This window comes from Setaria viridis, chromosome 7 (genome assembly GCF_005286985.2).
Source record: "Setaria viridis chromosome 7, Setaria_viridis_v4.0, whole genome shotgun sequence".
NCBI classification, from domain to species: domain Eukaryota; kingdom Viridiplantae; phylum Streptophyta; class Magnoliopsida; order Poales; family Poaceae; genus Setaria; species Setaria viridis.
In genome coordinates, this window is record NC_048269.2 from 20,450,501 (window position 1) to 20,476,277 (window position 25,777).

Sequence of the window (25,777 nt, forward strand, 5' to 3'; positions counted from 1 at the left end):
TTGCTTGGTACTGTTTCCTCTACGGCTCTACCATGTTTCTTCTCTAGAGACTGTGTCATGTACGAAAATCTTGACATCACCAATGGTCTCCTATACAATGAAGCACGCGGACTTCCTGAGCTCGACCGCCTGTTACCGTGACGCCAACCATACTCCCTTTGCCATGGCCCATGACAACAGCGGTGGCGTCGACAAACTTTGCCGGAATCCACACTCAAGGTTGGTGGATTAACCACCAGATATTATCATGTCTTTACTGATTCAGCCCAACTAGCTTTCCTGCTGCTCTGAAGTTGCTATCACTTGATTTGCTCCATTCATGGGACGCAATCCAACAGAATGTTCAGGATTTGAGGCATTGTTAAACACACTTGGCATTCGGCCCGGTTTTTCTGTAGATGATTATGCGCACGTCCGGGGGAATGGAGGCACGAAGAAGGTTTCTTCAGAACAAAAACTGGTGGTAAGATCCGAAGCAGACGCACTGACGAGGCATGTCCATCAGCATCCTGCAGCTGCAGACGATTACCAGCCACGGTACGTGCTCGCCTTCGTACAGCCTGGGAGGAGAGTAGGAGACCACTGCGAGGCGCGTACCATGTCGGCCATGCCCAGCCGGCAGCCGGCGCGAACGCAGGCGCCTGGACCTTAACCGGCGAGCGGCGCGCGCCTCCGGCTTACCCGGTCGTAGCTGCGGGAGCAGAGCAGCGGAGATGTCGCTGGTGCTAGCCCTTGAGCAAGATGAGGCCTCACGATCCCCGCCGGGACAGAGCGCGGCGGTGCCGACCACAGGAGCAAGGATACGGAGGCGTGTAGCGGCTGGAACGCGGCGGCGCTCCGGCGAGCCGAGGACCCAAGCAGAGGAAGCGCGGGTGGACGGTGGAGGCCCCTTTACCAAGCCCGTGGGGGACGGTATACCGTCCACCCCTTGAGTTCCTGCAGCCGTTCGATCGGGCATGTGCGGCCCGGATGCGGCTCAGTTCCAGTCTGACTCGGTCGGCTCAGTTCCAGGAGGGCAGGAGCCCCTACAACCCGCTGCTTGAGATCGCCGGCAGCCTGTGTGCCGCCGTGTCGTCGCCGCCTTGCGCCGAGCTTTGCTGACGAACGCGTTCATCTGCGGCGAGGACGTTCTGGCGCCACGCCGCTACGCATCGTCGACAGCCGAGATCCAACCAGCAAGGTCTTGGCTCGATTGATGGATTGATGCTGAGAACAAGAGGATCAATGTATTGAAGCTCCGCGTGGGTCATCGGCGTCCGTGAGGCCAAACAAGACGGGCGAGATTGAACTCGAGGTGCTGGGCGGGCCTTGCCCGGTAACGCGTGTTGTTCAGTACGGTCTCAACGACGCTGAAAACCCAAACGAAAAGAAACAAGTACACTAACTCAAATCGGATGTTTGAAGTTGAAGAGAGATGCAGCCACAACAACCATAAATTTAGCCCTGTTTGGATACCCTCAAATGAAGAGCTAAAGTTTAGCACCTTGGAATGTTTGGATGGTGTGCTAAATTATAGCACATTAATTTCCAAAAGACAATTATAACCCTTTGCTCTTCTACCCCACTGAACAAATCCTAGCTAGCTTCCTTTTCTCCATCAAGCGTGTCGCGCTTACCCACAGCGCAGGGCCGCGCGGCCGCGGCGGAACCGGTGGCCGCTGGGGAGCAGCCGCAGGTGACGGAGCGGGCGGGAGGAACCGGTGGCCGTCGGGGAGCAGCCGCAGGCGAAGAAGCGGAACTCCACCATGGCTGCCACCTATGCCTTCCTCGGCAGCCGGGCTTCGGGACCATCGGCGCGCGCTGCGTCGTCAAGGCCAACCACTTCCTCACCGAGCTCCAGTTCCGCCGCCGCCGCCTCCCTCCCCGCTCCTCCCTCGCGCCCCCTTCAGATCGGCACGCCGGCGAATGAGCCATGGCCGAGCGGAGGAGGTAGGGCCGGTGGAGCCGGGCGAAGGAGGCAGGGCCGGCGGAGGCGGCGGGGACGGGCGGAGGAGGCACGGCCGGCAGAGGCAGCGGGGCCAGGCGGAAGAGGCAGGCGGCGGGGAGGAGAGAGGAGAGGAGAGGGGGAGGCAACTAGGGAAAATGTGGGATTGGGGACCACTTTTAGCACTATTAGCAGGTTTTATCGCCCCTTTGATGTGCTAATGAAATTGGGTGTGCTAAACTTTATCACTCACCTTTTAGCACACTTGTTTGGAACCTCAAGTGCTAAAATGGTGTTAAAAGTGGAGTGCTAAACTTTAGCACCCCTCTTCCAAACAGGACCTAAGAAAGAAACTTCACGTAAGACGTAATGCTGCCTCTCCAGTGAGCTAGATCTAGGGATGCCTCGGCCACGATGATGGTCCAGCTAGAAGCCAGATGGACCTTCAGGTCACCTTCTTCAATGAGGATGGGCTTCAACCTACTATACAAACCGACTTTTTTTTATTTTGAATCAGAGTTACTTTCCATAAAATCCATAGACAGTAAGTAGATGGGTCCATCAGCGTACTTATAAGCCGTTGTCGTTTTGAACAATGTTACTCTACAAACTATAAAATAAATGTCCAGGTGACCCATCTGTTGTAGGACTACCGGTCGTGGATCCCATGGGGCTCGTTATCTTGGGCCACATGTATACTTGTGCGTGGGAATCACTTACATGGATCACATAAATAATTAAACAGTACCAAATCTCCTAGAATTGCTTCAAATCTTGGGGTTTTAGTATAGGAGTAGTGTAGATTTGCTTATACACCATGCATATTTGATACACGAAAAAAATATTCTTATAATAAAAAAGCAATGTAAATAACTCTTGTATTTAAAGTAAAAACCAAACATAATCAATTTATTTGAAATTATATTACTTTTGTCACAAAACAGAATTATTCAATAAAGAAGGCAACAGATCTGTCAAATGTCCAACTCCTGCAAGCTCCGTAGTAACTAAACTTCTGCTTTCCTATTCGCAGCATCGAATACTGTATTGGACTTCCCTATTTTCTTAGTTCTTGTTTTCGCACTTTGGAAGATCTGAAGGCGGCGGGGGCAGAGTGTCACCCAGCATGGGCCCGTTGGCCACCTCGATGACCGTCGCCATGCCCATGGCAATGTGGAACTCGAAGTGGCAGTGCATGAACCACGCCCCTGGGTTGTCGGCGACGAACCGGATGGCAGCCCATCCAAGCCTTGGCACCTGCACCGTGTTCTTCATCTGCGGGTCCACCACGTTGTAGCTGCTCACGTCCTTCGCCGGGTCGTAGTTGCCATGGCCCTGCGCGAGCACGAAGAAATCGTGCCCGTGGAGGTGCATCGGGTTGGAGTCGCTTTGCATCGTCGAGGTGCTCTGGAACACCACCTCGACCGTGGCGTTGTGCGCGAACCGCCGCACCGTCGTCGCCTTCCGCGTCGCCTCGAGCCGCTCCAGCTCGCCGCCGGGGACGACCGGGATCAGCGCCGGGTCGGTGTAGTTGAAAGCCCTTGGAGGCCTGCTAGGCAGGTCCTGCACCACCACGGCGGCACCGGCACCGTTCATCTTGCCGTAGTGTCGCGCCTCGAGCAGTGACATCTTCTCAGGGAGACGGAAGGAGACGTTGTTCATGTAGGCCACCTCTATGGACTCGGGGTTTCCTCCCCTCCTGCAGGATGGCTTGTTCCCCTTGCAGATGCTGCCCTTGCCGAGCGAAATGAATAGATGCTCGTCGACGCGACCTTGAATCTTTGGCAGCAACGGGTGACCAGGCAGGCCTGATAGGTTGCCATGGAAGTAGAACGTCGTGAGCGTGTCGTGCTGATCAGGCATCTCAGGCATGAGAGGCTCGTTCCTGCACTTGTCTGCGTCGAGTGGGATGCCTCTGTACTGCACTATCCCTCTGGACATGAACACCGGAATCTGGGGGTCCGGGGCCGGGGGCTGGTTGGCCAGTGCGACCATGTAGTAGCGGCAAGGTGGGGCGTCAGCGACCATGAGGACGTCGATCGTCTCTCCAGGCGCAACCGCGACGACATCGGTGGCGTATGGCCTGACGTAGTTGGCGTCGGAGCCGACCACCGTGAACTTGTGATCGGTGACTTTGAAGTAGTACTCGGAGAAGAGCGCCGCGTTCACTAGCCGGAGCATGTACGTCTTCCCGTGCTCCACGTTCAGAACGAAGTTGTCTTCTCGTACCCCTGCACAACAAGGCTCACGGCCGGGGTACATTATTTTGTATGTTTTTGTTGTTAAATTCTTAAAAGACTTGAAGATGTAGCAGGAACATATATGTATGCGCTGGGACAGTATTTTACCGGAGCAGTTGTAGAGATCACTGAGCTTTCCATTGATGGTAGCTGCAGCAGGGTTGTCACTGAATGAGCCCCCCATGGAGAAGTTCTTGTCCACTTTCATCAAATCTCTCTGCCACCATTCAGCTGCAAGCAAGGTCGATGGAACAAGATCAGAATACAGCAAAAACTGGCTAGAGATGCATCATTCTACTACTAGATACCCGATTACCTATGATGATGGGAACATCCACGTGAGGCTTCTGGAATGGGTAGGAGCTAGACTTTGGGCGGATGACGATGATGCCGTGCAGGGTTGCCCGGAGGATGGAGACGTGGGCGTGCCACCACAGCGTACCCACCTGGCCGTCGACGTTGAACCGGTAGGTGAACGTCGTGTTTGGCTGGATCGGGCACTGTGTTATCATTCCGGCGCCATCGGCCCAACATGTTAATCGCTGCTTTACACCGTGCCTGTGTATTATTACAAGAGAAGAAGATGTTTAGTTGTTGACTTGGTGGTAGCTCAAGTATCGAGAAGAGATTGACCTAATCCAGATTATGATAACTAGTAGCTATCATCCCGTGCTCCAGCGCGAGCTAACAATTTTGACATTTTGGGAGACATAATTTTAGAAATTCAAAAAATATTAAGACCCGTAGCTAATAATGAAAATTATTACCTTGAGCTCTCTCTAATTTATGATAGACTTTAGTTAGTAATTATTCTATATACTTTTTAATCCATATTCATATTTTTTTCACTTTGCATCACACCTCTAGATGTGTTTAACTGATTGAACCCTTAGTTTGAGCTACGTGTTTAACAAGAAATCGATATTCTTATTGTTTTCTCCAAACAAGTATGCATGGACATGGTGACACAAAAGATACACTGATGCATATATATAACTTAATAAGTTAGTATTTGTTGCCTATTAACATGACAGGAATATATAATTTAGAATTATATATTCGTGTACTTTGGGATGATTTTTCATAATGACATATGTAGGTTATTTTTAATAATAGCATGTATTGGCAATTTAGATGTAAGTTTAGAGTTTGAGTAACATATTTAACATGGAAAATAGGTATTCTCATCTCTTCCTCCGAACATGTATACATGATCTACATGGTGACACGCATCATGCATACATACCTCGAGTTAATTCAAGGCAGAATGAAGCATTGTATCAATCCCTAACAAAAAGATAATTTGACCATGTCTTGTACATCCTGATACTTAATATAATTATTATATTTTTAGTCGAGAGCGGAAACCATTGGATTAATTTCTATCTGTGCTATAGGTTAAACTGAGGAATAAAGGATTATGTAACCGTGCATAAGCTAATAATTAAACCGAATTCTGAAGTATTCTTATTGTTGTTACCTGAAATCAGTTGTTTTACCTTTCCACATGATATGAAGTAATGTTGCAATCTTGGGGACATACGTACCAGTGAATTGTTATTTCAAAGGGTGACTCGTTGACGACGTGTACAACAACCGTGTCTCCTTCCGTAGCCTCTACCGGTGGACCGGGAAACTGACCATTCACAACCGTGACCAGGGTATCATTGCAAAGATGTCGCATATACACTTGCTTTACCTGCAAGTAGTTGCGCTGGATTATACCCTTTTCAGGTCAATAAACAATCAAGCAGGCTTTCAGGTGAAAAGGGCTGCGTAGCTTTCAGTGTCTTATCAAAATTTTATTTATTGACTTATGCTAAACTAATAACTTTGTCCTAACTCCCAAGTCAATTTTTTTCTAACTTTGACAAAGCTGCAGAAAAATGCACCAACATTACTAAGTTTGTTTTATTAAATTCACCATGAAATATATTTTGATAGTATATTTATCTGCTCTTGCATATGTTAATATGTTTTTTCTAAAAAAAATTAGTTAAAATTAGAGCAGCTTAACTTAGGAAAAAGCTAAAATGATCTAAAATTTGGAACAGAGGTTGTATCTTAATTAATTGGATGGGACAAAACTGTATGTCAGCGCCAAGAAGTACATAACTATAGCCCCTTGTTTTAAATTCTTTAGGAGTGGTTTAAAGAGGTTTCAAATAATCACCCCTAAAAATGTTTTAGTACTGTGTTTGCATTTGAATTTTTCTTAATTAATTTTTTTTGCCTATTCATGGCCTGTGTAGAAAAAATATAAATTGCTACTCACACTGAATTATATTTGTTATGCGATTAAGAAAAAAATTGTAGAAGTGTTCTAGGTACTCAAGAATTATTTCAGATTTTCTTAAATATTTTGAAAAGAAGCCCGAGCAGAAGGCATTACTACTCACAACAAACGTGTGCTCAACCACCGCCGCTTCGCTACTTGCAGCTCCAGACAGGGCCACGGCGGCGTAGAAGAAGAAGAGGGCTGCTGCAATGGGAAGCATCTTACTCATCTTTTGCTTTGGTGCTGTTTCCTCTATGTCTCTACTTCTATGCCTCTACAATGTTTCTTCTCCAGCGTGCTCATGTCATGGTTTGCTTAATTCACCAAAACCCCAAGGCCTTATATAGACGCAAGTAGGTGGATGCTCGATTGCTCGCTCGTGTACTCGTCTAAGCGAAGATCCCGAGGAAAGACAAAGCCAAAGGTTATTACTAGGGTTCGGTCAGAAGCTGCGTCATATTCTTGAAAAAGATATATGACAACCTTGACATCTACTTTGAAATTATGTTCAGTCAGAATTTGTTTTTTTCTTTTTTTGCGGGTGATATATTCAGTCAAAAAGATATATGACGACCGAAAGGGTGCAACGCCCCTGGAAGCTACAGTACGTGGCCAGCAAAGTGACGCACATGAGAAGAACTAGGTTAGGAAAACACAGGAAGCTAGCAGCCGTCAATAACCAAACGCATACAGTGCGGAAACTCGATTGTTAGTAATACTTTGATTAAGTCCATGTCGTAGCAAGTTTTTTCAGCTGAGTTATTAATAAGGGTGTCAATTCGCATGACTTTGGCAACAGGATTCAGGAGGGAAAAAACAATTAGTTGCATTGCACGCGCGTCAGACCATTTCGTTGTGCCGTTAGCTAGTCAAAGCTGCTGAATTACCAAAATCATGGAGAAAATAGAGGCTATTAATAACCTGTATCTCTGTATGGTTCCAGCAGCTGTCACTGTTACTCATCCTCGGACGGCGCGTGGCAGCAGGCAGCACCGCCCTTTGCCACACCATGTTCTAATTTCAAGTCTTCTCCAGCGCCGGTCCTACACCTCTACCGCGCCTCCCTCTAGGGTAAGGAACCAAAAACAAAAACAAAACAAAACTGCTGAGGTCAAGACGACGAGGATTCCCTCTAGACGGTACTCGCTCGCGGTATACAGAAGATAGTCCCGTCCTGATATATATGTGTTATACACCATAAACGTGTTTAGTGGCATCTTAAACTTTTATGGTGCCCATAGTGGCTTCATTTAGTTAAATAGCAGATAATATTATTACAGTCGTTGCAGATTACAAAATAACGTGTGGATCCAAAAGAAAGATCACATCACATTTCTAATGTACTCACAGTGTAGGCTTGTGATGGACGAGGCATAGGAGTTGCGAGACAAGGCGAGGGAAGGAACTTGCTGGGCTGTCCAATGGAGCCGACGGCATCGGGTCGTCCAGCGATGCCACAATTGTGGTCAGTAAAACAGGTAAAGCATATGCATATCTCTGCCAAATCTGAAAGGCAGTGTGCCCAATTTGCTCCGAAAGGGCATCAATTAGTAGGTCTGCTGCAATCAACTCAATCTTTTGGTATCACATACACTGGATAAGGTACAGATCCTGCCCTTTGTCCACGTAGCGAAACAGCATGAGAGGCGACTCCCATGGCGACCACCCACCAGAAACCCACTCGCCGCCCAAATCCACCATCCCGGCCAACAACCACACCAAATCCACCACAGATCAGGATGCGCCTGGCGACGATCTACAAATCCACCCAACCTTTGTAGCGGAAGAACCGAGAAGGACCGAGATCGAGTCATGCCAAGAGCAAGCAAGGTATCAAGGACCAGTCGAGGACACCGGTGTGCAGGAGCTGACACCAGCGGCGGCCCACCATCAAGATGAGGATGCTCCTTCCCAAGATCATCAAGCAAGGCCGGAGGACAGCATTCTTCCGGATCTCACCCAAGATCTGCGCCTACAGGCGGACATCACTCTGACAAGACCAGGGGCGAGACTTGATGGGCCAGATGAAGACCCCCTGGTGAAGGATCTCCTCCAACGGCTCGCCAGTAGGGAGATCCCGCAGAATCCACCAGCGGACGTCACCACGGCACAGACTCCCCAAGGTACGCGAGTTATGGGGAGAGAGATGAAGCAGTCCATCAGTTCAGAGAAGGGGAAAGGGCAGGTAGCTGAAGCAAGACCGAGGCAACATTCAATTCAGCTAGCAGCGAGAGAAAGGAGTAATACCACAGGCAATTGGAAGTTCCAGAGTGGTGAATGCTCGAGAGTATCAGGGGCACAAGGCAGGCAATCTTCCTATTACCAAGAACGATCCAAGCGACCTTCCCAACAAGAGTGTCCCAGGCGAACAGAGCGTCACTGGCAGCCAGAGGCACAGCTGGAAGAACACGGCTTCCAGATTGTCAAAGCACCCTACTGGTGGAGAAAGATTGGAACACATTCAAGAGAAGATTCAAAACACCACCAACCGGGCCAGGAAGAACGAAGGAAGAAGTACAGGGAGCACGTCAAAGGCAAATGCCTTAATTGCTATTCCACACAGCACAGAGTAGCACACTGCAACTACCAAGCTAAATGCTGGAGATGTTTGAAGCCAGGGCACCAAGCCCTCTCCTGCCCATCCCGAAGAAATCGATATAAGCAACCCTCACCAGAGCAACAACAGCACAGCCACACTCCTCCTCGTTCAACCCAGGCCGGCCAGGCCACTCGCACGGCCGACCGTTCTTATCTCCAAGCAGCAAAGGGGGAGTCCACCCCCATGGCGGCGTACCCGGGAGACCCGCGTGCTCGCCCGGACCAGGCCTTCTGCGCGGTCACGGCAACCGGATCAATCAAGCGCAGGAGGGAGGCGTTGGTGGGCAGGTCGGCGATCTGTTGGCTCAATGGCAACAGCCACGACACCGGAACACACCACGTCGTCGAAGCCCTCGAAGAGCAGCTCCACATCAACCGTCATGAGGTGCGCGTCGTCAAGCACTTCCCCGAGCAGTACCTGGTGTTCTTCTCCGACTGCAGAGCATACAACCGCGTCCTCCATCACCGTGGCATCCGCAACAGAGGACGGGTGTTCAACTTCGAGCCATGGTCTGAAGGCCGAAACGCGGTGGAAAGCAAGCTGGAGTACAGAGTCCGCCTGCGTATTGAGGGCATGCCGGTCCATGCCTGGTCCGAGGCGGTGGCAGCCCAAGTCATCGGCCAACACTGTGCCATCCACTTCGTCGAGGAACAGTCACGCCGCCAGGAACGCACAAGGACATATGACCTGTGGGCATGGTCATCCAACCCAAGTAAGATACCCAAGAAGGTTTTGCTAACCGTTACTGATCCTGACAGGGAGCAGCAACCCATTGACGTCCCCCGCAACCTCGTCGAGATGCACCTTGACCCACCCAGGGGCTTCAAAGGGGCCTACAATTACAAGCTGCACATTCATCTGGATGTGGTGGAGGACCTCTCCTTCCTCCACGGGAGGGGTGGAGGCGGCGGACACTACAGGAAGCCACGCCGGGAGTTCCTCTGGAACTACGGGGCAGCTGACTCCCTCGGAGAACGGCGCAGCGGCCAGGGCCACGACGACCACACAGGACGGGACTACCGACCACGACACGACAGAGACGACTACGATGACAACTTCCAGCGTGGCGTGCGTCGCCACCGCAGCAACTCCGCCTGGGGGAGAATGACGCGCTGTCGGGGGACAGTGGACGACTGCTATAGCTCCAACCGCTACCGCGACAGCAACCACGACTACACCGGCCACCGTAGCAGGGTTGGGCCACCGGACAGCAGCAACCTGACATGGCACAAGAAGAAGGGCCCCCTCAAGAGTGTCACCTTCGCCAACCCAATGGTACAGATCTTGGGTGAGTCCTTGCATCTCCCTATCCAGTGCTACACAGATGAGGCCCTTATCCCCCAGGACAGAGCAGAGGAAGCAATGGAAAGGAGTGATCCAATGAGAGAAGAAATGCTCATCACTCACTGTTATGCAGGGTTCCCATCCAAGGAGCGGCGCATCCTGGATATGCTGGAGGCGCCAGGTTGGACTCCAGTCCCATCCCCAGTTGGCGGCATCAACACTGACAGCAGCACACTCAGCTTCAAGCCATTTGAGGTGCACAATCCTACAACTGAACTTTCCACTGCAAGTCATGAATTATGTTTGTGGGATAAGATAATTCAATTAGAAAATCAAGCACAAACTCTTGAGTCTCCTACACAGCCATCTCCAACGATCCTAGAACCTACTGAAGTAAACACAAACCTAACATTCAGCACTGCCACTACATCCGATTCGCCTGAAGTCGCTACCACTGAACCTCCTGAACACACATTACAAGTGGCTAATACTGTGAGAGTGCAAACCCAGGAACCAAGCAGAGCAGACGCCTCCACCTCCACAAACAGATCAAATAACTCTGAAAATGTGCTAGCTGATAGGGAGACAGACCAGGTGGACGACATGACCAGCTTCCTTAATTTCATCTCACATGTACCAGTTGCTCCCATTTTGCACACACCACCGAGAGTAAATCCCATCCAGCAAGAAAGCCATGGAAACATTCCAGCTCCTAGCCACAGGAAGAGCTCACGCCTAGCAGACAAAGCTAAGCTACACTCAGGCAAAGATAGCATTCAGCTTGCACAGAGTATTCTGATTAGCAAATTGGGGGAATTATCACCAAAAGCACCGCACCAAGATAAACCTGACTTTGATAATTTTACGCAGCATCTCCCGAAGCCTTTGACAAGCATGAAGATGGCTGCGATCCAGACTCTGGTGGAGCAAGGAAACAAGCCTAGGAGCAAGAAGAAAGGCAAGGTGACGCCGGCGCCTGTAGAGACAATGGAGGCATGACCATCGCCTCCCAGTCTCGACCTCCCAGTCTCTTAGTCGTTATATTTTTATTAGCATGTTTAAATTGAAAACTCAGAACTTCCCTCGGTGTGTAATTTTAATGGGGTCCTACGGCTTCAGCGGTATTTGGACCACGACGGGCCTAGAGTCGACGTCCATGAAGCTCGTCAAGTTGCCCGCGACGGTGATTTGTTGGTGCCTGGCTTTGTATCCGACCTTTGCGTCTAGCCCCATCGTGGGTTTGTATCAGGCCTTTACGCCTAGCCCCATCGGCACAATCCCTTTAACAACTCAAGCTGTGCAAGTTGATAATCATTGTTATGTCGCAAAAAGACTGTAACATACTATGCTGGAATGTCAGAGGATTAAACGCGGCTGCACGTAGAGCGAGTGTGCGCAATACGATCATCTCATCAGGGGCAACAATCATTTGTCTTCAAGAAACTAAAATAGCCCATTGGACAACACGCCTTATCAATGAGACGCTGGGACAAGATTTTGCAAAAAATTTTGTCGCCCTACCAGCCAACGACACAAGGGGTGGCATCATCCTAGCAGCAGCGGATAGGCATTTCCGTCTACATGACACCCTCACTACGACATACACACTATCCGCGACCATTACCATGAAAGCGGACAATACGTCCTGGAAGATCACGGGGGTTTACGGACCACAGAGCGACCAGGAAAAATTGAACTTCCTAGATGAATTAAAGAATCTAAAAGACCAAGTCCCTGAACGTTGGCTAATAGTGGGAGACTTCAACCTGATATACAAGGCCGAAGACAAAAACAACGGTAGACTAAATAGAGGGCTCATGAGAAGATTCAAGCAAGTTCTTGACATAAACCAACTCATGGAATTAGACCTACGGGGCAGAAGATATACGTGGAGCAACGAACAAGATTCGCCAACATTTACCAGAATCGACCGATTCTTCGGAACACCAGAATGGCATACCCTCTTTCCAAACTCCGACCTGCAAGCTCTACCGACCATGGGATCAGATCATTGCCCATTATTTTTAACAGGGGACGTGGCACGGCAACACTACACTGGTTTCCGATTTGAATCATTTTGGGTGTCCATGCCAGGATTCATGGAAATAATTCAGGGGGTTTGGAATCAGTCAGTCAACACGCAGGACGCCATTCTGCGAATGCATGTTAAGCTCATCCGAGCATCAAAAGCACTTAAGCTATGGAAAAGGCAAAACCTGGGCAATCTAGCATTACGATTAGCCATAGCAAAGGAGGCTCTCCTCCTCCTGGACGCCGCACAGGAACAACGACAATTGACACTAGCGGAGCTTGAATTCCGTAAATATCTAAAGGCAAAATCAGATGGACTGGCGGCCATCCAAAGAGCCAGGGCACGACAACACTCCAGACTGACATGGATAAGAAAAGGAGATGCATGCACCAGATTGTTCATGTTACACGCAAATAACAGGAAGAGAAGACTACACATCCCCATGTTAAATACCAATCTGGGCCCAACTACTAATCATCAGCAAAAAGAAGAAGCAGTGTATGAACACTTCACGAGCCTAATTGGGGAAGCGCAAGAACGAACGTTGAGTCTAAACTGGACCAATTTGGGATACCAACCACATAATCTAAATGAACTTGAAGATCCTTTTGAAGAGGATGAGATAAAAAATGTGATCAAGCACTTACCGACAGAGAAATCACCAGGACCGGACGGTTTCATCGGCCTATTTTATAAGAAATGCTGGCCCATCATAGGCGCGGACCTAGTCGCGGCACTCCAGGCCTTCCACTCCTTACGAACACGACGTTTAGACCTTATCAATGAAGCCAACATTGTGCTACTGCCTAAAAAAGAGGACGCCACCAACCTATCTGATTTTCGGCCAATTAGTCTTATCAACAGCCTCGCCAAAATCATAACTAAACTGCTAGCGGACAGACTGGCTCCGAGGCTAAATGAGCTTGTCTCCGGTTCCCAGAACGCCTTCATCAAAAAAAGATGCATACACGACAATTTTATCTACGTACAAAGTGTAATCAAAGCCTTGCACAAGGCTAAAAGGCCAGCATTCTTCATAAAGTTGGATATCTCAAAAGCATTTGATTCATTGAGCTGGGCCTTTCTCCTTGAAGTATTGGAGGCACTGGGTTTCGGACAACGATGGCGAGATTGGGTCTCAATACTACTTGCCACTTCAACCTCTAGAGTGCTACTCAATGGTACTCCAGGGAAAAAAATCCGGCATGCGCGAGGAGTGAGACAAGGAGACCCCCTTTCCCCGATGATGTTCATCCTGGCCATAGATCCACTCCACAGGATAATAGAACTTGCGGCAAACACAAACATCATACATCCAATCCTCCCGCGGGCAGCCAAGTTGAGATGCTCACTCTACGCAGACGACGCAGCACTTTTTGCTAACCCAGATCGACAAGAACTGTATCGCATGCAACAACTGTTACAAACCTTTGGAAATTGTTCGGGCCTAAAAGTTAACTTGAGCAAAACAGAAATCTTCCCCATCCGTTGCAATGACGAATTAATCTCAGAGGCTTTGGTGGACTTCCCGGGCAAAGTGGCGGCTTTTCCTGGAAAATATTTAGGACTCCCATTGCACACACGTAAACTAAGGAAAATGGACATCCAGCCCCTCATTGACAAGGTCGGTGCCAGACTGTCAGGATGGAAAGGAAAATTGCTATCATCAGCAGGGCGCGAAACACTAGTTAAAAGTGTCCTCACAGCTCAACCAATTTACCACCTGACCGTTTTTCCTACTCACAAATGGCTCATCAAGCAAATAGATCGACTAAGAAGAAGCTTCCTATGGAAAGGAGAGGAACCAGAGAAAGTAAGCGGAGGACATTGTCTAATCAATTGGCCGACGGTATGTACACCTAAAGACCTTGGAGGGCTAGGGATCCTAGATCTCGAAAGACTAGCAAGGGCACTCAGAATGAGATGGCTCTGGTTCCAGTGGAGAAACAACGATAAATCATGGGCGGGACTAGAGATCCCTTGTGACAAAACTGATAAAGACCTATTCAATGCGTCAACAATAGTCAAAGTGGGCAAGGGAGCAAGGACGAATTTCTGGCATTCCAGCTGGCTCGATGGGAGAGCACCAAAAAATTTGGCACCGTCACTTTTCATTAAATCAAGAAGAAAAAATTGCACCGTACAACAAGCACTATGAAACAATTTCTGGATTGCGCAGGTCTGCCCGCTGACAACCGAGGATGAAATTTGCGAATATGTCAATCTATGGGAAGAAATTCAGTTACTAGAACGTGACCCAGAGGGCGCGGACCAAATCACATGGAGATGGACACAGACAGGAGAGTACACAACAAAGAGTGCTTATCGCATACAATTTCAGGGCAAGACAAAGACACAAAATATATGCCCGATATGGAAGGCAAAGACCGAACCCAAATGTCGTTTTTTCGCATGGATCCTGCTACACAAGAAGATTCTCACAGCTAACAACCTGGCAAAGAGAGGCTGGCCGCATGACCCCCAATGCAAACTATGTAACTCTGAAGCCGAAACACCAACACACATTTGCAAAGATTGCCCATACACTAAGACAGTGTGGTCCAAGCTTACAACCTGGTATAGCCTGCAAGGCCTACCAGCAAGTGATTCAACCCCCTCGGTAAGTGGATGGTGGAAGAAATGCAGAGCAAAATTGGATAAGCAAACGAGACCGACCTTTGATGGCCTCATCATCTATTTCTGGTGGAACATATGGAAGGAAAGAAACAGGAGAGTCTTTAATCATGAATCCAAATCAACTGAAGAGGTAGCGTACTTAATCAAAGAAGACGCCCAACAATTCAGCTTCGCTACACAAGGACCAACAAATCAGTAGTCGAGCATCTCGCTGGTTCGATCACCCTCGTCAAACTAAATATAAAGCTGGTGAAAGAAGCACCGGAATTGTAGCACTGTTTCTTGCTTTCGTTCTTCAGTTTTCAGGGAATTTAGTTGTCTAGTTTGCTTGGGAGTTGTTGTTTTGTTGAGTTTGGACGGCAGTAGATGAGATACTGCCTGTTGTACAGACTTGTTCCTTTTTCCTTTTTTTCTCTTCTAATAAAATTTACGGCAAAACTTTTACCGTTCCTTTCAAAAAAAAAAGTAGGTCTGCTGCCTGTGTTAATCTATTATGCTACTTGCCTCAAGCATCAACACAGGCATAAATTTGAGCAAATACCATTCGACCGAAAAAAAATTCACGAAATTTCACGAATTTCGTCGATTTCGAAGAGGACGGGGAAGCTCTTGGCGTCCTGGACCGCGACGACGCACCGGTCGCACGCCGTGAAGGGGCCCGGCGGCATCAAACGTTGATGCGGACGACGGTGGAGCCGTAGCGCTGGACGCGGGACTCGAAGTACCTGTCGGCCTGTCCTGGCCCCGGAAGTGGTAGAAGTCGAGGCGGTCCGCGGTCGCGCACGGCTCCGATCACCGGCGGCCCGTAGCCGCCCGGCAAGGGCTTCAGGGCGCCGGAACACTGATCATCGGTGCTCGCCATAGTGCACGCTTCATAGGAATATCTTGCAACGATACTTGCTTGCTTTTAATCAACCGCTCGCCGGTCGCAGCTAGCTTATCAGCTCTAAGCCCTTGAGAGCTCTGCTCTGCTAAGTTTTCTTCCCTTCTGACACACGCTTTACAGGTCTTGGAGTTGGAGCAGATGTCGCCGCGAAATCCACAATGCAACGTTCTTGGCTATCTTAGCAACAAAAAGACTACCATATATCTATTTGAGTGTAGTCATCGATCGATTTCCACTCTAGTCTGCAGGGGATGCTAGAGTATATGGATACGGATCCGAAGGATTGTATTATGATACAATATGATTAGTTTCCATCTATATACCTATATGGACCACGAGAATTAGTTTTGCAGGAGCCTGAATACAGATAATTCACAGCTGGCACTACTTCATCTTCTCACACGCACAACAGCTTTATGAGGTCTAGACCCCTTCCTATTGCTAGTCGCACAAGTATGGATTTTGATCACCGTCAACGTTCTAAGCATATGGGCCAGGCCTCCGGCAAACTCTAGCCAGGCCTAAGTCAGTTTGGTTCTAAGGCAAGTTTGCCTTACACTGCCAGCGTAGAGCAAGCCTTGCCTTGCTGGTCTAGACGAGCTGGATTAGCTCTTCCGTGATAATAAGGAATTTATTTGCCAGCACAAGCCTCAAAACAAGCTTACCTGTCAACCAAACTCTTCAACGAACCAAACGACCCCTAATCTCGCTCGGTTGGATTGGAGTTGGGCTAACACCGGTCGGGTCTCGCTGGTCACGCGTCACGAGACCACTTTCTTTCTCCTTTTCTTTTATAGCTCCTGTCCATATCCCCAATAGAACGCGGAACACGCAGGCGGCGCCGGCCATGGCATCACAAGCAGGGAGGGTCGGCACCGGTTATTCCAAGATCCCGGAGTTCCTGGCTGGCGCTGCCGGTCGTCGGGTGCCGGCGGTGGGTCTTGGCACGGCATCGTCCCCATTCGTGGAGGCAGACGTCAGGGCCGCCGTCCTCGCCCGCGCTGGAGCTCGGCTACCGTCACCTCGACACCGCCGTGCTCTACCGCTCAGAGCGGGCCGTCGGTGAGGCCGTGGCCGAGGCGGCACGGAGCGGGATCGTGGCATCCAGGGAGGACGTGTTCGTCACGACCAAGATGTGGTGCACGCAGTGCCATCCGGACGTCGTGCTCCCGTCCCTCAGGGAGAGCTTGCAGTAAGTTTCCTGGGCCGCTTAAAATTTGCTCGCCTCTATTTTTTTTAGAGATCCGGTATCAACTACTCCCCTCTGTCGTATATTACAATTTGTTTTGACTTTTTTTAGATTCATAACTTTGCTATGGAACTAGATATATGGTATGCCTAGATACGTAGCAAAAGTGATGTATCTGGAAAAGTCAAAACAAATAGTAATTTGGAATGGAGGGAGTACTAGAATAGAATCTACTAAACTCTCTATGGTTCAAATCTCGGTTCTTGAAATAATAGGCGAAAACAATTTGAAAATGGTAACAAAATTCTTGCAATCCAACCCCGGGAAGCCTGGAGTACCAAAACTCATAAACTGAAACTGGTTTCGTTTGGTGGCAATCAATCAAGATTCTCACCTCTTCTGTAGGAACCTTCAAATGGAATATGTTGATTTGTACCTGATTCAATGGCCAATGGCTGTGAAGCCCGGCAAGTTCCAGTTAAAAGGGAGGACATAATGCCCGTGGACCTGAGCGGCGTGTGGCGGGCGATGGAGGAATGCCATCGGCTTGGCCTTGCTTGAATGATTGGTGTCAGCAATTTCACGACAACGAAGCTGCAAGAGCTACTTGCCATTGCTGAAATCCCCCCAGCAGTTAATCAGGTTTGTATTGGTCAAGTAGATAATTAATGGTGACAATTTCAAAAACCTGTCGTTAGTTGTCAATCTTTGCTTTCAGATTTTTGCAATCCTTTTTTTGATTGGTAAAAGTGCAAAATTATACTCCATATGAAGGAAAAAAACAGGATAGTAGTTTACTTAGGAGATATATAACTTGAATGCTGTTTAATGAATTCTCATTTCTAAATAACTTTTGTATATGGACGGGATGAAGGCGAAATAGAAAATGGTTATGGATGGTATGGGATTTCCCCATATTTTTGAAATGGACTATTCAGTGGCAGTTTTATTTAAGTAAAGGAAGCAAGCCAATTGACAAGTTTTATGTTTTCTTAAAATCAGAAAATGTTGGAAACGGTATCATAAATGTGAAATCAATTAAAAATGACCTGAATTAAGAACGAGTTTGTATAGCCTCAAGTATACCTATACCATATCATTTGGCATGTCAGCATTGGTGTTTATGGCCTTTGCAGGTTGAAATGAATCCGATTTGGCAGCAGAAAAAACTGATTGAGTTCTGCAAAGACAAGGGCATTCATGTGTCTGCATATTCTCCCCTTGGAGGCCAAAGCATGTCAAATGCAGTACTACACTCTGATGTTCTGAAAGAGATTTCGAAGGCTAGAGGAAAGTCAGTGGCTCAGGTACGAACTACATCTCTCAATGAGAATGCTTTCACACATGTAGCTGCTGGTATAGTCCTAACTAGGTTTGTTCAATTTTTTTTAATGGACGGCAAGAGATTTGCCGATTTTTTATTAGAAGAGAGAGCAAAACAAAAAAAAAAGATACAAAAGCAACTTACAATTCACGACTTAGAAAAAAGCAACTCCACAGGAGAGCACAACTAGGAAAGGACAAAAGGAAAAGAACCTAAACCGAGGGACCCTGCGATCTCAACTACTGGAGAAAAAGAGAGGAAAATTAGACTTGTGTGAGCGTAGAAGCACTAGAAAACTACTAACCTTTTAGGCAGCAGCATGGCAAACCATCTAATACATGATAGAATAAAAGGTGAAAACATTATGGACTCAACACTGTTAATGTGTTGGAGTCCCCTGATTTTTTTTCCCGCGATGTTAGCACCTAGCAGCATAACTAGTTTCCGTTCTCCCACTAGGTTTCTCTGAGGTGGATCTACGAGCAAGATGCCAGCATGGTTGTCAAGAGCCTAAAAAGGGAGAGGCTCAAGGAGAACATGGAGATCTTCGATTGGGAACTGAGCGATGAAGACCGTTTCAAGATTAATCAGATATCGCAGCACAAGAGGAACAGATGGGGATCGCGCCTCCAGCGTGGACCTTGCCGAGATTGATGTTCTCGAAATGTAACCACAATCTCCATCTAGTTGCAGTGTTCTGAAAATTTTGGTGGTACTGGTTGTTTGATAAGGTATGTACTCAAAGCAGGTAGGAATTCCTGCAAAGCCATACTGCCACTTTGAATTGTCAGTACACCTCGCGGAACAGAATAAAAATGGCAGCATATACAATGTGGTTTGCATACAAATCTAGAATATACAATGAATGCAAACCAGCATAAAATTGACTGGATGTCTCTCGAGTCGCTTTACATTCATTGCAGTGGTGACAAGAATTGATTTTGTTGTTTCATGGAAGGTCCATTCTTCGAGTATCATGTAAACCTCTTACTGTTCGAATGTGTCCGGTGCTGCACTGCTCTCCGTCCGGCACTAGATCGTGCGTTGCTCTGCTCATAGCCCGGCAACAACCTACTGCAAGATAAGGCTCGGTTTGTAGCATCTGTTATCGGTGCAGCGCGCTATGCACGTACTGGTGCCGTGGGTAGCAGTGCACCACAGCATACGTTCCAACATTGATGCTTCCGTGTTGGCATTCTTTCTGAAGCTTCGGGCGCTTGCCAGCCTGAACTGCCTCTCAGCCAAGCTCGCTCTGAGCCTGGCTGGTGCAGTTTCGAAATTGCACCGAGCTGTGATTTTGTTTGATATGTTGTACGATGAAGTGGGCTAACCCTGTATTGTGGATGTGTTAGAGTTACCACCATCTCTTCTGAGCATGAGCTGGCCGGTAGTGGGGAAGGGGGGCGTGAGGAACGACGTAGGGGATGGCGGCCGCCCGATGGTGGAGACTGCAGCCGCGGGCACGTGGTTGGGAGGACGGCCACAGGTGCCCAGTGGGATGGCAGCCTCGAGCGTGTGGCGGGAATGGTGGCCTTGGGCGCTGGCAGAGGGGACGGGACCATGAGCGCCGAGTAGGGATGGGGCTGCGGGCGCCGGCGGTGGGTACATGGTGAATGGCGGTGGTCGAGACGGCAGCCTCGGGAGCTGGTGGGGGAGCACCGCCGCAGCCCCCACAGGCTGCCTCCTCCGTGCACCCACGCGGCCACTGCAGGCCGCCTCCTTCGAACCGTTGCGGCCCTGCGCAACTTCATGCCCACGGCGGCTGAAACGAACCCGAATTCCTATTTCTGAGAATTCAAGCCCACGCACCTCGGTGATAGTCCTAGGAAGGCTATCACGTGTGAATCCCTATCTCAGACAGTACAAATCTATACCAACACAGAAATAGAAAGAGAAACAGAGTACAAATATCATAGATAACATGAGTAACGAGTACATCTCAGCGGCACATGCCGGTACAAGTCCATCAGGGTTGAATCAAGAAAGGTAAAACATCTACGCAGCGGAAACATAAGCTATGGCGAACTCCATCTCCAGAGGTGACTCGAGCGAAGAATGGTCCCTTGTCTTCCCAGTCATCGTTGTCGGGCTCCGACCCTAAAAAACCACCATCTACCCGAGAAGCGGGTAGTTCATGTCAACTCCCAAAAGCAGCAAGCTAAGAAAATGGGGGAATTATACTATATGCATGAGTAAAACCTATATATAACTGTAGGGGTTTATGCAACAGCAGCAGCAGCAATCAAGGAAGCAGCAAAGCAACATCATCTCCGAGGTCAACACCTCAAACAAGCAAGTCAGCACAAATCACCGGATCCATCACCCAAGGGTCCAACACCCATACACACTAGGCGATGTGAGAGCTCCCTCTCTTCACATCTCAACAGCAAATGCCGGCCTATCTCAAAAAGGGGAAGGTAGAAGCATAAGAGAAGTCTAGTCAAAAGTAGCAGTAGTCAACAACATTGTCCATAACCAGTGGACACGGACTATAGCTATAGCTTTATACACTCTGCAGAGGTTGTACAACTGTAGCCGCACGGATGGAGCCTGAAAAGTAGCGATCCATCCAAACCCCACCTAACAGCTAGAGCCCTAGTAAGTGGATAGCTCTCTCCTATTTCTTCGAGTCTGGAACCGTCCTCAGCTGTAGGGCACGCCGTCACCAGTGAGGATCTCGAAGCTGTGAAACCTACCCATGCTGGGGTGCAGTCTGGTCAGAGTAGGCCAACGTCTCGGACTTCTTACACGATCCTCCAATCCGCTTACAGACAGAGCACTATCCACTACTAGTCTCGGACCAAACCCCGCCCATAACATAAGCGAGTGGTAAGTACGAAAAGTAGCTGCCGTGACTGGTGGTAAACTGACTCGGTCCTTAAGCAGCTGAGAGGAAGCACTCTACCAACAAGTATATGCCAAGGCAACTGCAACGTACAAGTACGCCACCTGCTCCTCAGTAGCAAACAAGATACCCGCCACAGGTATGGGGTATGGAGAGAGTCCAGAAAGCTCTCTCCCGGCAAGGCACTCCTCAGTACCAACCATGGCTTGCTCCCACCAAGAACACATCAAAGAGTCACACTCACCCAAAACATGCGCGAGTGTTCAAGGAATTCCATCACCGAATCCATGGCAAATGCACATCCATAACTCAAAAGCATGTATATGGATAAATGAGCAGTGGACTAGCTAGGGGTCTGTAGCTAGTCCACAAAAGTAGGTAAACAAGGAAAATAGGATAAACAATTATCAAGGCATAGCTAAAAACATTGGCTATGCAATGCATCATCATCAAGCAATATAAGTAAAGCGCTAGCAACTAAGCATGATCTATATGATTGGGAGTGACATGATACCTTGTCCATAGTCGAGTGGGTTCTCCTCGGCGTAGTCGGGGTCTTAAAGGTCTTTCTAGTCGTAGCTCGGTTCTGAACAGAACAAGATACAACGAAGCGTAAATTTAATAGCATTACATCTAGGCAAAAACTCCTTAAAAGCCAAATTTAGAAGATCCAAATAATACCAAACTAGCTACAAACAGCACGGGCTCGATTTTACGAATTTAATGCAACTGGTTTCATATTTTTTGAAGTTAAAATGAATTAGTTATGAATTTTTAAAGATTAAAGGATTTATTTAATTATTTAACAATTTCAGATAATATTATTAAAAGGGACACGTGTGAGCGGGGAATTAATCCACATGGCAGCCCGTGGGGTGCCACGAGTCTCGCTGACGTCATGTTGATGTCAGCATTGACCCGGTCAACTCAACGTGGGCCCCACCCGACAATGGGCACCATGGGTTAGCTTGTTAGTGGGCCCAGCTTACCACGTGGGCCACAGCGGCGGCGCGGCTGATGGCGCGCGGTGACCGCGCCCACGGTGTCGCGGCGCGAAGCGACATCGCGCGCAGTGGCGAGCGGGCGAGCGAGCGTGCACGGCGCGGACACGAGGCGGCCCGGCCGGCACTCGGCCCCCGGCCTGGCGCCCGTAGGCGCGCGGCGCGGGCAGGCTCGAGCTCGCGCGCGCGTGCGCGCGGTACCGGGGCTTCCCCAGCCATGGCACGGCGCGCGCGCGGTCCCGGGGCTTCCCAGCCATGGCACGGCGCAACGACGTGCGGCGGCTTGACTAGTCCGAGCCCCCGAGGGCCGGCAAAGCAAACGGCGGTGGCGGCTACTCCTACGGCGTCTATGGTTAGAGAACAAGGGGGCGAGGAAAGGCGAGCTCACAGCGAGGCTTGGCGCAGGGGAACGGCTTCGGTGGCGAGCGGTGGATGGTGGTCTCGGACGGCTTCGGGCAGCGCTCAGGTGGCGGCGGCTTCGGGCTCCCGGGCGCCATCTCCTCCTCGCTCCCTCCTCCTCTTCTCCTCCTCCGCTTCCTTTCTCTCTCCTCCTTCCTCTTTCCTTTCTGGCGTTCCACGCAATGCTGGCTGGGAAGCCTCTCTTGCATATGCTGAGCCTGGCCCCCGACTCCGTCGTGGCTACCAATCATGACCCACTGCACCATCTGGCCTAGCCGAAGGGTGGTCCAGCCTACCAAATGCCTGCTTCGATCATGTGTTTCCATGGAGCCATGACAGTGGCATGAAGAAGTGTTTGACTAACTTTGTAAAAGCTACCAAAGTGATGATGGTGTGCTGCCGCCATCAAATGGTGTGACAACCTCACTCTGGTTCATCGTTTCTTTTGAGATTGATTGATCGAATATTATTACAAAGTCGCTACTAGGAACTACTCAAAAAGGACCTTTCCTGATCAACGACAGTGCTTGATCACCTACTACGAGAAAGCGAAAGTGTAACCAAGTGCAGCAAGCTCAAGACCATCTAATACTTAAATTATCACACCAAGCAGCATCCACAAGAGCTCTCCATCCGAGAGGCGCATCGGCATGGCGTCTAAGGGAACGGCGACGGTGGCGGCGGCGGTGCCGGAGGTGGCGCTGCGGTCGGGCAACGCGAGGCCGATGCCGGCGGTCGGCATGGGCACGGCGGCACCCACCCTGGTGCCCGAGGCCACCAAGAACGCCGTGCTGGCTGCCATCGAGGTGGGCTACCGCCACTTCGACACCGCCTACATATACGGCACGGAGAAGCCGCTCGGCGACGCCGTGGCCGAGGCTGTGCGGCGCGGGCTCGTCGCGTCACGGCAGGAGCTGTTCGTGACGTCCAAGCTGTGGTGCACGCAGTGCCACCCGGACCTCGTGCTCCCGGCCCTCCGTCAAACCCTGGAGTAAGAGTCTCCCGTCCCGGTAGCGCTTGCAATTAAACCTGATCATCTTAACATCTCCCCTTGATGATCATGATGCGACTTGTAAGAGCATGTAGGAACCTGCAGATGGAGTACCTGGACCTGTACCTGATCCACTGGCCGATCTGCATCAAGCCCGTGCCGCCATCGTTCCCGGCCAAGAAGGAGGACGCCATGCCGTTCGACTTCGAGGGCGTGTGGCTGGCGATGGAGGAGTGCCACCGGCTCGGGCTCGCCAAGGCGATCGGCGTGAGCAACTTCACCACCAAGCACCTCGACAAGGTCCTGGCCGCCACCACGATCCCTCCGGCGGTGAACCAGGTGTTGCTGAACCCGGTGTGGCAGCAGCGGACACTGAGGGGTTACTGCGCCGAGAAGGGCATCCACGTCGCGGCCTACTCGCCGCTGGGCGGCCAGAATTGGGGCGGGACGGGCAACGCCGTGCTGGAGTCCGATGTGCTCGCAGGGATTGCCAAGGCAAGAGGGAAAACCATCGCACAGGTACGCTGTGTAAAAGCCTGCTGCAATCCTGCGACGACAGTTCCGTTCCAGTTCTATACATGTATCCCTTTCTTGCTTACAGTGCGCTCGATCTTCTTGTACTTCAGGTGTCACTGAGATGGATATATGAGCAGGGAGTGACGTCCATCGCCAAGAGCTACAACATGGAGAGGCTCAAGCAAAACCTAGAGATTTTCGACTGGGAGCTGACTGACGAGGACCGGCTCAAGATCAGCCAAATCCCGCAGAAGAAGGTTGTAAAGGGTACAGACTTGTTCTCGCGAGAGGGCGAATTCACTTCAGTTGATGCAGCAGATCTGGACGTTGAAGAGTAGGGGCACTGAAAAATGCCCCGCCCGGCATCACTCTGTTTTTTTCTCGAACATGGGGGAGAACTACGCATCATAAACCCAAGTGTCACTATTAACATGTAATATATAGTGCATTTGAATAAGGTAGTTTCATCGTTTGTACCGCTGCGTGTCGGTGTCATTTCCCATCTTCACTCATTTCAGTGAATATTGTAGCCACCATTTCCAGACTTCATTTTGATATAAAAATATGAATTCATTGTAAATTCATATAGCACTAGTTCTTCAATGATTGGCGACCATAAGTGCTGGCTAGTACTAGTATTTCTTCTCCTCCAGAGATGTCGCTGTTTTTCCCAGAAATGACAGTGAGTTTTCCTTCGTTTTCTTCCACCGTACCCACTATTTTGGGGCTCCTATACATCGAATGGAAGATAGAACGGCCAAGCATCGCATGGCCCAGTACGGCCCAACACGCGCACGCTAGATCCTAGTGCCACCGCCGCTGCTTCGTCCTTGTCTCTGACCATCACCGCGACGCCCCCGCCCCCACCGGCTTCCCTTCGTCTCCGGCGGGGGGCGGCTTCGTCGTGGCATCACCGCAACGCCCCTGCCCCGACCTTGCCCATCGGATATCGCCCACCGCCCCGCTGGCAGCGTCCCCGCCGCCTTGCCTCCCCGCCCCGCGTCCGCCACCACCGTCGGGCCGGCCGGCCACCCCGTTGCTCCCTCTGGTCCGTCGGGGAATAGAAGCCCTCGACAACCCCGAACCCTAAAACGGATTCCCGAAGTGGCAGAGGAGCGGACTATGGTGACAACAGATGACGGCGCGAGTGGATGTTGCCGGAGGAGTAAGCGGTGGCGCGTGCGGAACAGCGGCGGGGCGAGAAAACGAGCAAGGCAGAGGAGCGGAGGAGGAAGACGATGTTGGATCCGACAGAGGAGAGCTTTGAAAGTTTAATAAGATTCCTCCTTCCAAAAGATGGACAGGATTCGCGACTATTCTGACTAAGACCAAATCAGCTGAACTAGGATGCCCGCCTGGCCCTGACATATGTATAGTGACAGCTACCTGTACAGATAAGACTCAACTTGCTGGAGGTAGTACTCCAACTCTGGACAGTGTAGCGCACTTGTGCACTACTGCATCGCAGGATATTTAGGTTCCAACTACGGCCGTCTCCAACGGCGCTGGCGATTTCGCCAGGTGATGCGGAGGTGAGAGAGAATAGAAAATGGAAAGAGAAATCGGCACAGTAGCGCGGGAAACCGTGCGAAACATGCGCTTCGCTCCGCGCTAGTGCACCGCTTGTTCTAC

General features: G+C 49.9%; 3 protein-coding genes, 1 long non-coding RNA gene and 1 pseudogene across 5 annotated transcripts; 3 read left to right on the forward strand and 2 right to left on the reverse strand.

The window, feature by feature from the left end:
- Positions 1 to 2,873: 2,873 nt before the first annotated feature.
- LOC117863537 (laccase-19) lies at positions 2,874 to 6,854 on the reverse strand. Its single transcript, XM_034747313.2, has 5 exons — positions 6,564 to 6,854; positions 5,712 to 5,863; positions 4,481 to 4,722; positions 4,273 to 4,395; positions 2,874 to 4,155 (listed from the first exon to the last, which is right to left on the reverse strand). Exons 1-5 carry the CDS (start codon positions 6,669 to 6,671, stop codon positions 2,990 to 2,992), a joined length of 1,791 nt encoding a protein of 596 aa, XP_034603204.1. The 5' UTR covers positions 6,672 to 6,854; the 3' UTR covers positions 2,874 to 2,989.
- A 1,227-nt stretch (positions 6,855 to 8,081) lies between these two features.
- On the forward strand, positions 8,082 to 11,324 carry LOC117863543 (uncharacterized). Its single transcript, XM_072295309.1, has one exon. The coding sequence runs from the start codon at positions 8,082 to 8,084 to the stop codon at positions 11,322 to 11,324; it is 3,243 nt and encodes a 1,080-aa protein (XP_072151410.1).
- Positions 11,325 to 16,388: 5,064 nt separating this feature from the next.
- Positions 16,389 to 19,063, forward strand: LOC117863544 (non-functional NADPH-dependent codeinone reductase 2-like; annotated as a pseudogene).
- A 1,215-nt stretch (positions 19,064 to 20,278) lies between these two features.
- Positions 20,279 to 22,904, reverse strand: LOC117863548 (uncharacterized). The gene is made up of 3 exons (XR_004642248.2): positions 22,628 to 22,904; positions 21,753 to 21,824; positions 20,279 to 20,505 (listed from the first exon to the last, which is right to left on the reverse strand). It is a non-coding gene; the product is annotated as an uncharacterized lncRNA (long non-coding RNA).
- Positions 22,905 to 23,251: 347 nt separating this feature from the next.
- Positions 23,252 to 24,729, forward strand: LOC117863547 (deoxymugineic acid synthase 1-D). 2 transcript variants are annotated; one of them, XM_072295414.1, is made up of 3 exons: positions 23,252 to 23,629; positions 23,716 to 24,148; positions 24,256 to 24,729. In XM_072295414.1, exons 1-3 carry the CDS (start codon positions 23,289 to 23,291, stop codon positions 24,481 to 24,483), a joined length of 1,002 nt encoding a protein of 333 aa, XP_072151515.1. In that variant the 5' UTR covers positions 23,252 to 23,288; the 3' UTR covers positions 24,484 to 24,729. The 2 variants fall into 2 exon arrangements, with proteins under 2 accessions (XP_072151515.1, XP_034603215.1); XM_034747324.2 differs by having other exon boundaries at positions 23,258 to 23,629; positions 23,725 to 24,148.
- Positions 24,730 to 25,777: the final 1,048 nt, after the last annotated feature.